General features: G+C 39.6%; 2 protein-coding genes across 7 annotated transcripts in view; both read right to left on the bottom strand.

Moving 5' to 3' along the window:
- nkx2.1 (NK2 homeobox 1) overlaps nucleotides 1-12,479 on the bottom strand; it is a 43,388-nt gene that overhangs the window by 21,419 nt on the left and 9,490 nt on the right. For 4 of the 6 annotated variants that reach the window (XM_044374211.1, XM_044374214.1, XM_044374213.1 and 1 more), the window contains one exon: nucleotides 725-953. The exons of 1 other annotated variant lie outside the window; for it this stretch is intronic. In XM_044374211.1, coding sequence (XP_044230146.1) covers nucleotides 725-932 — 208 coding nt within the window. In that variant the 5' untranslated portion in view covers nucleotides 933-953. Of the gene's footprint in view, nucleotides 1-724; nucleotides 2,318-12,479 lie in introns of those variants that run through there. One more of the 6 variants, XM_044374210.1, reaches the window with a different exon arrangement.
- Nucleotides 9,594-11,599, bottom strand: nkx2.9 (NK2 transcription factor related, locus 9 (Drosophila)). Its single transcript, XM_044374216.1, has 2 exons — nucleotides 10,922-11,599; nucleotides 9,594-10,664 (listed from the first exon to the last, which is right to left on the bottom strand). The coding sequence occupies exons 1-2, from the start codon at nucleotides 11,079-11,081 to the stop codon at nucleotides 10,099-10,101; spliced, it is 726 nt and encodes a 241-aa protein (XP_044230151.1). The 5' UTR covers nucleotides 11,082-11,599; the 3' UTR covers nucleotides 9,594-10,098.

Below are 12,479 nucleotides of genomic sequence, written 5' to 3'. Positions count from 1 at the left end.
TTATTGTGTCCTTTTGTGGAAAAACCTTCTGGAAAATTGTGGTTGAGTTTGGAGATAGTATTTGATTGATACAACTTGGTTATAATATCATTAAACCTGGCATTCATGTAATTACAACCCTGATAATTTTTTTCATGGCGGTAAAAAAACATGCAACATAGTCTGAGTTTTGACAGGCAGCTGAGCAAAAAAATGCTTTCCAAAGGATCAGGTGCTCTTATCCATAAATACAAAACTCCAACGCGTGTCAAAACACATATTCTTATATTATCAACTTGTCAAATTATAGGCAATCAACTTAATTTCTAAGCACATAGTGCAGCAAAAGCTCATGCAAGATACCATATTATTACTGAATTAATATAACAAAGTATGGGACACTGGTTAATAAATTATCTTGCATAAACGCGCACAGCTGAGAGGGAAATCTGGGCATGAAAGCTCCTCTGATGAGACTTTTTTTTTCCAGATGTTGCCTTGGATGAAATGCAGGGGGGGTTTTGCTTGATCTTTGCCCTTCCTAATAATAAAAAATAATAACTAATTTAACCTACAGGGGTATGGAAAGTGTCCACCTTGGTGCTCAAACGCGCGCAGGTGTCAGAAACAATACAGCAAGCACTAAAACGCAGCATAAAACAAACAAACAAACAAACAAAAAAAAGCATGCATGTAGGACCTGCGATAACTCAAAGCTGGAGTCAAACAGGTGCGGTATACTTACTGGTGGAGAAGCGCGGGTCTGGGTTGGCTCCGTACCAGCCGGTGGCCGTGGCGCTGCCCCTCATGCCGTCCTGGTAAGACGGCAGGTCGCCCATGTTGCCGTTACAGTAGCCCCCCATGGCCGTGTGTGACAGCTGAGAAACACCTGCCGCAGTCATGTGGTAAGCCGCAGACACAGTCCCATTATGGCCCATGTGGTGCTGCTGCATCGCCGCCTGAGAGACCTGCGGCTGCCGGTAAGAAGTGAGAGGTGCCCCCAAGTTGTTATTCTCCATACTTACTTTCTTATAGCTCTCCTCAAGGGGACTCAAGATATCGGAAACAGAAAAAGGAGTCGTATGCTTTGGGCTCATCGACATTGTTCTGGGGCTGGAGAGGGAGAAATTAGAAGGCAAGGCAATCTCTCCTTCTCTCTCTTTTTTTTTTCTTTTTTTTTTTTTTTTTTTTTTTTTTTTTTTTGGCCAAAGCCCCTCTGGTTCCTGTTGTCTCAACGTCGATCCTGGTAGATGAACACGTAGGAGAGCGCCTCAAGTCCGCCTTAATTGGATTGAGTGGGAGCTCGGTGCTGGCTTTGGTTTGTTTTAGCTGGGTGCCAGGTTTAAGGCTACCATCAGAGGCGGGGCATCGGCAACAATACAAAACAGCTCTATAGCCTCCTTTTTTTTTTTTTTTTTTTTTTACGCCGAGCGTAATTTCACTTACAAGACATGTGCTCTCCTCCCACTAACAATAACATAAACGCTGTAGTACATGATCATAAATGTTCATCCCGGCGGCGCAGAGTGGCTGCAGGAGGTGTCCGGGGCTCCACAGCTGATGCATTTAGAGTTTGTGACTTGTTGCTGTCGCTGATAAACACACGGCTGCACCTTGGGATTGCAGTGACCACAATACACTTTATTAACTGTAGTGATGTTTACGAGGGCCTCTTGATGAAAGGAGGCCTATATGGACTTGAGAGTTGGAGAACCACTCCTCAGTTGAACTACTGACTTTTAATGGCCATGAGAGGCCTCCAGTGATTGCAGGATTGTTTGTGTTATGCCTTATCGTACTCAGACATGCAAAAGTGCACTTGCGGGGAGGGAAATTGACTGATACTGATAAGTAAATAAATACACATCCGCGTGTTAAGTGGCTGCGTAAATGATTAACCCCCACCGCGTGTTTTTCTTTTGATATCATTGGACGCAAGCAGCGTGTCACCTAAATTCAGATGCACACACTTCGTCTAAGAGACCCGGTATAAAAAAAAAAATAGAGTCTGGAGTAGAAGAGGCTCTCGTGTGAAGTTAACGGCGTTCAAGCACTCTCCTGCAGCACAACGCAAGGTAGCCCTCAGTAGCATCTTGCCTTAATGCTCAAGGAGCCGTAACAGTTTAACTCAATCATATCTCATTTCTAAAAATGTTTTATGCAGAGGAAAAAAGATTTTTTTTTTTTGCCTCCACCCAAACAGACAGCGTTGAAGTCGAAAAATGCTGTTCTAGAGCCAAACATCAAGCAAGCTTTTAGTCTCCTTTTTTCCTGCCATTTCCACCTAAAAGTGACAAAAATAGGAATTTATTTCAAAGCAGAAAATCATGAAATTACACAAGATATTATTATCATCATTGCTGTATTTTTTAATGTAATGCTAGTTTACATTACCAGTATTTTTTTTAACTTGTGCATAGATTTGTATTAGCATATTTTACATATTTATCAATATTTCAATATAACACAAGCCAACTGCTTTAAGTGAAAGTCATTATGGCTGCCAACTTATGTCCTTCCTGCTACAAAAATCAGAAAAAAAGCAGTGACGAATTAAAATTGGTATAATAACTTCTAACTTACACACTCTGTGGATGTCAGGATCATACCGGAGCTGAACCTACTACTGTTATATAAATAAAATAATGTTATTAAATGTGAAGCTCTCGTCAGGAGGTCTAACTTGCAGCAGCTCCCAGCAGAAGTGTTTTTGCTTGCCTGCAGGTTTGGAGCCGATATCTCCTTAAACAGGAAATAAAGCAACACAGCGTCTTCTGGTGGCAGACACAATCAGTTGTAATGTTGTGATCCGTCTTATTCCTCGGCGGCTCCAACCTTGTTCTCTTGTCTCATTTGATAAAAAATATAACTGTGAATTATTTCCTACTTGTGCAGCTTTTTTTTATTGATGCAACAAGCTGTCAGATTGCAGGCAGCAGCAGCAGCAGCAGCAGCAGCAGTGAGATGTGTGGTCCCGTTACATTACAGCAGTGACATGCAGATCACTGACAGACCGTCACGGGGATCATCAGTCACACTTCTGCATTTTTACCGGCTTCTGGCTGCATATTTCACGGCTGCCCGCATGTTATCCAGCAGGATAATCTGTGGACTTGCACAGCTGCAATTTAAAGAGCCCTGCACGCGCGCCACAATCCATATCATCCCGTCGCCTTACAATTATCTTTAATGAAGCAATATTATCATATAGCTCAAGGCTAAATATTACAGTTAAAATAAATTGTTTGGATGATAGCCGGGATGCGGGCGCATAATTCGCAGGCCATATAATCACAGGCAATTAAAATTAAAGCAATGTTTCTGCATCCAAGGTAAATCTTGCTTATGCCTTCCTTAATTAGAGAATTTCGCAAAGACATTCTTAATCATCTAAATCAGTACCTTTCCACTGTTCTGGCACAGGGCTATTATGGCCAATTAGCGGTAATTAGTCCAAATGTTCCGGCTAATTCCTGAGAATAATGAGGACACTTTGAAGTGGCGGGCATGAGGCTACCGAGCCTTTGTTATCGAGGCTTCAGGTTGTTGTTTTGAACTGATTGGTACATGATATAATCCCGTGAGCAGGATGGAAATAAGTGTGTGCAATGAAAACTAAGAGGGAAGTTACTTACTGTTATTATTCCCCATTAAAAAAAATCAATAATATGTTTTATGAAGATTCACATTTCTCTTGAAATATTTACGTCCAAATAAAAATATGACAGCGGCCCTGTAAAGAGATAAATATGTAAAACAGAAATATCATTAAATGCTCTCTAATAGGAATTTTAAACTAATATTAAAACCATACATTTTTGCACTTGATGGATAGATCAAGAAATGTATACTTGCTCTCCAAAGGAATATAATTTTCCATTTTTAGATGTGGTGATTTTATACCTGGAGTTATTTTACATTCGAAAACGATTTTCTACAATTTTCAAAAATAGGCCTATTTTAGTTCCACTTTCACACAAACATTTGTGAATATATCAGTGGCCAAAAAAAAAATAAAATGCCACAAAACCAAGACTGATGTCCCGTCTGGTCTGCAGCCAGCTTACTGTAGACCCCATTAAATCCAATCTTAACAAACTGCCTGCAATAATAACCTCCTCTTGTATTGGCTGCCTCGAGCTTTTCCTTTTTTTTTTTTCTTCTCCTTCTCCTCAAAACTTTGTTCAGACTTTTTCCATGTTTTCTTCCATGACAACTCTCACAGCTCCAGGAAATGAGCTGGAGGGGGAAGGACAAAAAAAAAAAAAAGGAGGAGGTGACAAAAGAAAAAAAAAAGAGAAAATTGGACAGTTTGTACTTCACCATCACACACACACGAGACGTCTGCTGCTGCTGATGACCTCATGAGTCTTTCTTTCAGTTTTCAAGTGAACTACAGGAGGTCAGATTGATACCTGACAGGTGTGGAAATAAATAAAATAAATGGAAATATGTGTGACGTAGGCGCTTCAAAATCCATATAACTAATTTATTTTTTTTTTTGGAGAGGAGGTCGTTTTCAGTATTTCCTCTAAACATGGTGGTCATAGGACTTATTGGAGGGTAGGACAGCGGTTTAAAAGCGCTGCAGCACAACCTTGCATGACATCACACCAAGCGGCCATACGTCACAGCAGACAGCCATCTTTTCTACGTCTGCAAAGCACTACAGCAGTGGGAGTTCAAGGAGTAAAACGTGTTTTTTTTTTTTTTCCCCACCCCAGTGAAGTACGTCCCCTAGTGGATCACCGTCTGCCTTCATCCCGAGAACTAAACTAAATGTTACTGAAGGGGAGTGAGTCTGTTTCCAAAATGATACCGTGTGTTATTCCGCCATCTAGTGGAGGGATGGATCACAAACACCACCAGAGTTTATATCCCACTCAACCAGTACAGGCCAGTGGTTCCCAGGGTTTTTTTTAGAGCCCTAAACAGCTAATAGATGTATTTCTGTGTTATTTCTGATTCACTTACTGTAGTTGAGAAAAGGAAAATGTTTACCATCATTAATAACTACTGTCTGCAGTGTGAACATACAGAGATCATTGACTGCAGTTGTTTCCAACATGATCACATAATAAATCTGATTGGTTGTGAGATGAAAGATGGAATAAAACAAGAAGAAAATGTGTTTCTGCTACATAAAATTCTGCTTTTTGTCTCATGTTTGCATTTCTCAATGCAACAATGCTTTACAATGAAACACTAAAAGAAAGGAAAATACACTATTGATGACAACTTTAACAACCAAAAACTGAATTTTTTCTTCTATGACCTTTTCACATGAAGGATTTTAGAGCCCTAAATAACTAAAGTATATATTTCATATTCTTTACTATCCCTTTAAACATCTGGGGACCCCTAAAATGCTATACGGATCTCTTTAGGGATCACTGCTTTAGTGAAGAAAATTTCCAGCATTGTGATTAACAGCTTACATGACTCACAATTAACTGCATAATACAATATTTCTAATATGAAATGCACCGACACCATCACTGTACAAACACATTTTGACTTTCTGAACACACAACTGTAACTGCACTATTAACTGTATGTGTATTGGAGCCATTCATGGGATTTCAAAGATAAACCCTGCACATTACACCTTTGATCTGACCTTTGACCTACGAAGCACAAGCAAAAAGGATTAATCTGTTGGATTACTTTTTGATTAATTGATCGTTCGTTTTATCTATAAAACATCAGTAAACTTTCTTTTGGTGTTTCATTGTAAAACAGTTTAGAAGATGGATTTTAAAAAAAGCAGAATTTTGTGCAGCAGAAATGTTTTTTCTTCTTTTTTTTATTCCATCATTCATCTCATGGCCCATCAGATATATTATGTGATCATGTTGGAAACCGCTGCAGTCAGTGATAGTTGAGGTCCATGTTACAGTAGATAAATGACAACTTTATAATAAATAATAATAATTAATAAAAAAGACACAGATTGACACAGATAACATGCTGTTTTGATACATGTCAGACATTAAGGCTGCAATTATTTTCATTAATCTGTTCAATCGATTATTGGTTTGATCTGTAACATCAGAAAACTGTGAAAAATATCCACCACAGTCTCCTAAAGCACAAGGTGGCGTCATTAAATATCTTGTTTTGTCCAACCAACAGGCCAAAACCAGAACATATTCAACTTACTATCATGTAAAACCAAGAAAAGCAGCAAATTCTCACATTTAAGAACCTGGAAGCATCAAATCTTGGCAATTTTTTGCCAAAATTCATCAACAGAGGGCATCTTAATGTTATTAACAGCAGAGCAGAGTATACCATGTGATGTGATGTCAAACAGGCTGAGTTGAGACTAAAGTGCAGAAGATAATGTAAGAGTAACTTTACAGATAAATACCAGTGAATTTCCAGATCACTGCCATCAAACGATACCCAGTTATATCTAAAATATCCTATTCAAGCACCGGCCATGAGAAGCAGCTAGAAAGGATTTGGAATTTCTTCATTTAGACCTTTCATGTCTGATAGAGCTACAACAATTAGTCCGTTAATCAATTAGTCGATTAAAAGAAAATGAATCAGCAACTATTTTGATAAATGCTTAATTGTTTAGGTACTTTTTTAAAGGAAAAATGGTTTGATGGTTTCAGGTTCTTAAATGTAAAATTTTCTTGGTTTTACATGACAGTGAATTGAATATGTTCAGGGTTTTGGATTGTTTATTGGACTAAACAAGACATTTCATTACGTCACTTTGGGCTTCAGGGTGTTGTGGTGGACATTCTTCTGTTTTTTGATGTTTTATAGATCAAACAAATAATAAATTAATCAAGAAAATAGTCTGACAGTTTAATTGATAATGTCTGACATGTTTCAAAGTGGTATCTGTGTGAACCAGGAGCTAAACACAACTAACAACTAACTGTCAGTCATAGCTGCTAATGTGTTTTATTCTGTCTGATTTACTTCCTGACGTTAAGACATGTTCACCATCATTAATAACTTCTGTCTGCAGTGTGAAAATAAGAACTGTCATTCATTTGCTGTAACACAGACTTAAACTATCACCGACTTCAGTGGTTTCCAACATAATCACATAATAAATCTGATGAGTCGTGAGATGGATGATGCAATAAAAAAGAAGAAAATACATTTCTGCCACATAAAATTCGGCTTTTTGTCAAAAGTTTGCGTTTCTCTTGGAGACACCAGATAGTTTTAAATCTTCTGTTCTCTAAAATGTTTTACAATGAAACACTAAAAGAAAGTGGGGGGAAAAAAATCACTACTGCTAACAACTTTTAAACGTACAAACTGTGACAAGAGAGATGTACATATTCTCTTATTAATAGGCTTTTTGAATGCTTCAGACATCACTGACAGGAACTTGGGACATGCAGCTTCTTCCATTTTTGTTCTGTTGTTTTGGAGGACTTGGGAGTGTTTTTTTTTTTCCTGCCTCTGAGTCTATAAAGTTGACCGTGTGCTCTCTTTTCCACCTGCTGTGAGTTCAGGCTGGCAGCACATTACTCACAGCTCCAGGAGAGGCAGTAAATCAACTCCAAATACCGCAAAACTCACAAGTTAATAAAATGCTAATTTACTGTCAGTGTTGTTCATCATGTAACCAACAAATCTAAAAGCTTCAGTATTTCAGTAACACCCCCCAAAATACCAATTAGACAAAATAAAATAAAATCAGTTTGACATTTTGAAGCATCTTTTTGTGAATTTGCATATGTGATTTTAATTTAATCCCAGTTTCTGCGTCTTAAAGAGCTGTTTAATCAAGCAGCTGCATGAGGGACAAAATCTGGAGAATGATTAGCTTGTGTTTGATTTGATTGTAGCCTATAAAACAGTTTTTTAGACAATCATAGTGTTTGCACATAGATAAAGACAAACCATTAATAAAAACCTACGCTGTGGTAGCTGAACTGTTACAGCACATGTCACATACTACTACTGGGAGCCTTTGTTGTATGTCTTGCCCTGGTTTATCTCCTTGTTTCCTGGCTGCCTCTTCACTATCAGCTGTCCAATAAAAGGTGAAAATGCCCCAAAACAAGTCTTTAAAAAAAATCTATGCAATAATAGTTTTTCAAAAGCCAATAATTGGGAAAATGTTGGTGTTTGAAATGCATTTATAACTCTACATAACTTGCCAATAAATGACAAATTTTGAAAATAAAATCAATGTTTTTAAGTCTAAGGCCCATTTAAACATAATGTGGTATCAAAGGTTACATGCAACAACTTAACAAAACTCCTCCTGTGGCCTTCTTTAACGTGGACCTTATAACTTTCCTAACAGAGGCCCCAGGGCCGGCCAGTGAGTAAAACTATAGGATGGGCAGGCTAATACAAGCCCATCCTTTTCAGACAATTCTTCTGACCAACTTAAAAAACCAATGGCAACCCCTAAAAGCCTGTCTTTGTCACCCTTAAACCCCAAGATGCTCTAAAACACCATTGTGCAGTTAAACCTCATAAATTTGTCGCAGGGACTGATTAAACATCACGGGAATTGAAACACTAAAGATTTTGTCTAGGTCCCTTTAGGCCGAGGGACAATGGTCCATTCACAGGGAGACACATGGACAAAAAGAGTGTTTAAGGGGAAATGCAGCGAGCTGAGGGGTTTGGCCAGTCCCCTCCATATGTGATACAAGGTGGCCCCAGCAAGGGGGACAAAGGGCCAGGTGACAGGGACGATGGGCTCCAGGGTCACAGGACGAGCAAACAACATTATAGGGGGCGTGAAAACAGAAGAAACTGACATGATTTTAAACACTGAGGCATATTTTTCATGATAAAATATTTAAATGAGGGGGGGAAATGCTTCAGCAAGGAAGGGGAATCTGTTAATTGAGAATATGACCCATGTTTCTCTAAATCCATACTCACTGGAAGTCACTGTTAGAACTTATTAAAACTGTTATAAGCTGTGAAAAACATTAATATAACTCCCCTTTTTCTTGTCTTTTTCTCACGGTGGAAAGCATTACCCTCCATTACTGCACCTGTTCAGCTCTCTTGTAAAATATTTAGGATGAGTGCTTGAAAAAAAAAGTTGATAATTATCCATTAATTCAGCCTGTTGGACTCTTAAAAAAAAAAAAAAAAACACATCCTCTTCAAACCTACAATGCACAACATTTCCAGATAAATCCTGAGTTTCACAGCCTCGTTTAGCTTTACTTGCTTGCAGAATAACAAAAGTTAATTGTATAAAAGTGAAAAGCAGCTCATGGGCCCAGAGGACAACAGGGTGCTATAGTGACTGAGGCTGTAATGTTTACTGGGTATTCTTATGCTTAACCAAAGCCAGTCCTTTTATAAGTGATGTTTGCACAGCTTCTGGGTGCATAATTAGTTTTTTTAACATTATAAAAGCCTCTGGGCCCCAGTCATGACCTGCTACATATTTTAGATTTTTATATATTTTAGGCTGCATATATGTTTATATATGCAGCCTAAAGCTTTAGGTCTAAACTTGTCACATTTTGAAGATGTTTAAAAAAAGAAAAATGTAAATAAATGTAAGAGTTGGGCCTATAGAAGCTGGTTTTGAGAGATTACAAAGCACCAAATATTTGTTGGTGTAGTCCTGAAAAAACACATTACACTGGAAAATATCATAGAAAATAAGAGGAAGTTTTTATTAATCGTTTCCTTCACAAAAAGAAAAAAAATATACAGTTAAAACCTTTAAAGAAAGTCTCCTTAAAGGCAACAAATAACATGATTTTTTCCTTCAAACATTCAGGCTAATTGCTGCTACATATCTCTTCTATTACCACATAACGCAGCCTACTGTTCGTTATTTGTCTCCAACAAAAGTTATTTATACAAATATTATATTTTTAAAAGGCATCAAAAACAAATACATTATCTCACCAGATAATTAAAAATCTACAGGCTACACCAGTAAGCCCATATATGAGAAAATATTATCAGCATTTAAAAAAAAAAACAGTCACAGAAAGACGCAAAATATCCAAAAAAAATGTGCAAAATATTTTTCATTCTGTAGTGAAAATCTTAATGTTTAAGTTGCTCGAAATTTTGCAAAAACATTCAGAAAACATTTGATGCAATAGTAAGTGAGTTTGTGCATTGAAATGAGGGCGGAGGCGGATTTCACTTGAAAGAATTAAACTGGACCGAGTCGCTCCAAAAGTCTCTCCAGGCCAATCTGGAGGCCGCCGCGGCTGGAAAGTGCTGGTATCTGGGAGGAAGAGCGACGGGGGACGGATGCTGAAGAGACGGGTAGGCTAAGGGGAAGGGTACCGCTTGAAGAGGCGGTAAACAGGCAGGTTTATCCGCTTCAAGTATGCAGGTGTGAAAAGGTTTCCCATCCCGGACCAGGATCGGAACAACGACTCTGCGCAGGACCGGAGGCTGAGCTATCTCCATGTCCTGCAGCGCTCCTTCCGCCCGACCCCTCTTCATCTTGTAGCGGTGGTTCTGGAACCAGATCTTCACCTGGGTCGAGGTCAGGCTGAGGACCCGGGCTAGCTGTTCTCTCTCCGGGCCGGACAGGTACCGCTGCTGGCGGAAGCGCCTCTCCAGCTCCAGGGTCTGAGCTTTGGAGAACAAAACTCGGCGCTTCTTGTTCTTCTTGCTCTTCTCGGGCTCCGAGTCCAAGGACGAGTCATCCGGCTTGGTTGAGTCCGGGGAGGCCTCAAGGCTGCCTTCATCCGAAGCTGTACGAAAGGAAACAACAGGTTAGTCAAAATTAGAATAAATAATATAGAAATAATGTGAAACTAAACATTTTTGCACATTCTCCTCGGGGTGGTAAAGGTCATCTATCTATCCACTTAACTGGATGACAGTTCCTTATAATTTCCAAATATAAATACGTCCAGGGGATTTTTCTAACATCTACATGCTTTTTAATGAAATTGCATGCGATAAATTCAGCACCATCAACCTGCCATGGCTTTAAAAGTGTACTCACATATGCAAGGGCTGCGGTCGCAATCCATCCAGGAGGTGTAGGGCGAGCTGGAGGAGCAGGAGGAGTAAATCGGGGAGGACCGCGGCGCTGCCTCCGCATCCTGCTCCGGCAAATCCAAGATGCTCCTGACTGAAAAACTGAACTTGGTAGGAACAGCCATTACGTCCGTGAAATCCGGTTTGTTTTGCGCAAAGAGAGAAAAAAAATAAGCACTTGAATTCTATCCAAGGAGAGAAAAAAAACGCATCCGATCCTCTCCACTTTTACGCACTGTCCAAACACCAGCTCGGAAACCAGTGTGTGCGCACTACAGGCTCAGTGTTTACACAAACAGCACTCCATAAGCTGCAAACAACACAAGGCTGCTCGCTTATAAAGCCTCCTCCTCCGCTTAGTACCTGAATGGCTCGAGTGCTGTCACCCAATGATGGTAGGTGTGGACGTGCGGAGTAAAAAAAAAAAAAAAAAAAAAAAAAGGCGCTTCAACAATGAGCGAAGGAAACACTCGTCATCATTACAGATTCGTCCCGTATCGTCAAACTGGGGAACAGATAATGGTAATTGTTGGAGCTGAATCACGTCTTGGGTGGCAACTGACAACAGAGCCCGTCCCATCATCAAACTCCCCCCCCCACCTCCCCCTCCTTCACCTCCTCCTCCTCCTCCTCCCTCCTCCTCTAGCCCAAACAACGTGTCTAACATTTGCATACAAAGTGAGCAATTAGCGTGATGCCTGCAGTTGGTTTAACTAATACGCCCATTATAGACGTATTAATTGCAGGCGTGAGAAGTTTTGACGTTTATGGACACATTCAGATAATTCTTGTTTTCTTTTTTTAAGTCAGTGGATGATATTTTACTTCATGACATATTTTTTTTTGAGAAATAATATTGTTGAAGAGGTAAATTAATTGCGCAATTTTTTATTTTTATTTATTTTTTTTGCCATTTTCAACCTCCAAACACGCCTGATTCAGCTTCTGACAAATTGGAGCGATGACTGATCACTGCTGACAACATTTTATTATTTGGTAATCAAGACAAATGATCGACAATTCATCATGTTGCACGCACAGAGCTTGTAGCTTCCAATTAAAAGTGCATGTCTTGATTGTTCTCTGTCCAAATTTAACACTTCAACTGTGTGATTCGCTTATGTCAAAGTGATCCGATCATTCTCTGTCCAAACTGACGCCTACAGGCTGATATGTCCGCTCTGGTTTTTTGGGGTTTTTTGTCCGTCCAGACATATAAAACGCATTAAATGCAAAGCGTGAATCCAGCCTTATGTGGGGGCTGTGTTTCTCTCTCTCTCTCTCTAGTATTTGATATTGATATCGGGCCCTCATCCACTTCAGCGAGGTGCATGAGGCCGGGGAGGAGAGTGGACATGCCTCCCCAAGTCGTCCTGGGTGGTCGGACGAGAGCGAACACAAATACATGCCAACCAGAGGAGAGGAACAAAAGGGGAAAATGTAGCCCCGCGTCCGAGACCCGTTGGAAGCATTTGTTCCAGTCAAGATTTTGCATTTGTTCAGTCCCGCAATAATGCCTGATT

This window comes from Thunnus albacares, chromosome 15 (genome assembly GCF_914725855.1).
Source record: "Thunnus albacares chromosome 15, fThuAlb1.1, whole genome shotgun sequence".
Taxonomy (NCBI): Eukaryota; Metazoa; Chordata; class Actinopteri; order Scombriformes; family Scombridae; genus Thunnus; species Thunnus albacares.
Note: the sequence above shows the minus strand (reverse complement) of the source record. Positions and strands in the feature narration are given on the sequence as shown.

Bases quoted from the DNA above. Each gene is read 5' to 3' on its own strand.
- nkx2.9 (XM_044374216.1), bottom strand. From the start codon at position 11,081: ATGGCTGTTCCTACCAAGTTCAGTTTTTCAGTCAGGAGCATCTTGGAT. The intron at 10,665-10,921 runs GTGAGTACACTT...CCTTTCGTACAG, and splicing joins CGACCGCAGCCCTTGCATAT to CTTCGGATGAAGGCAGCCTT.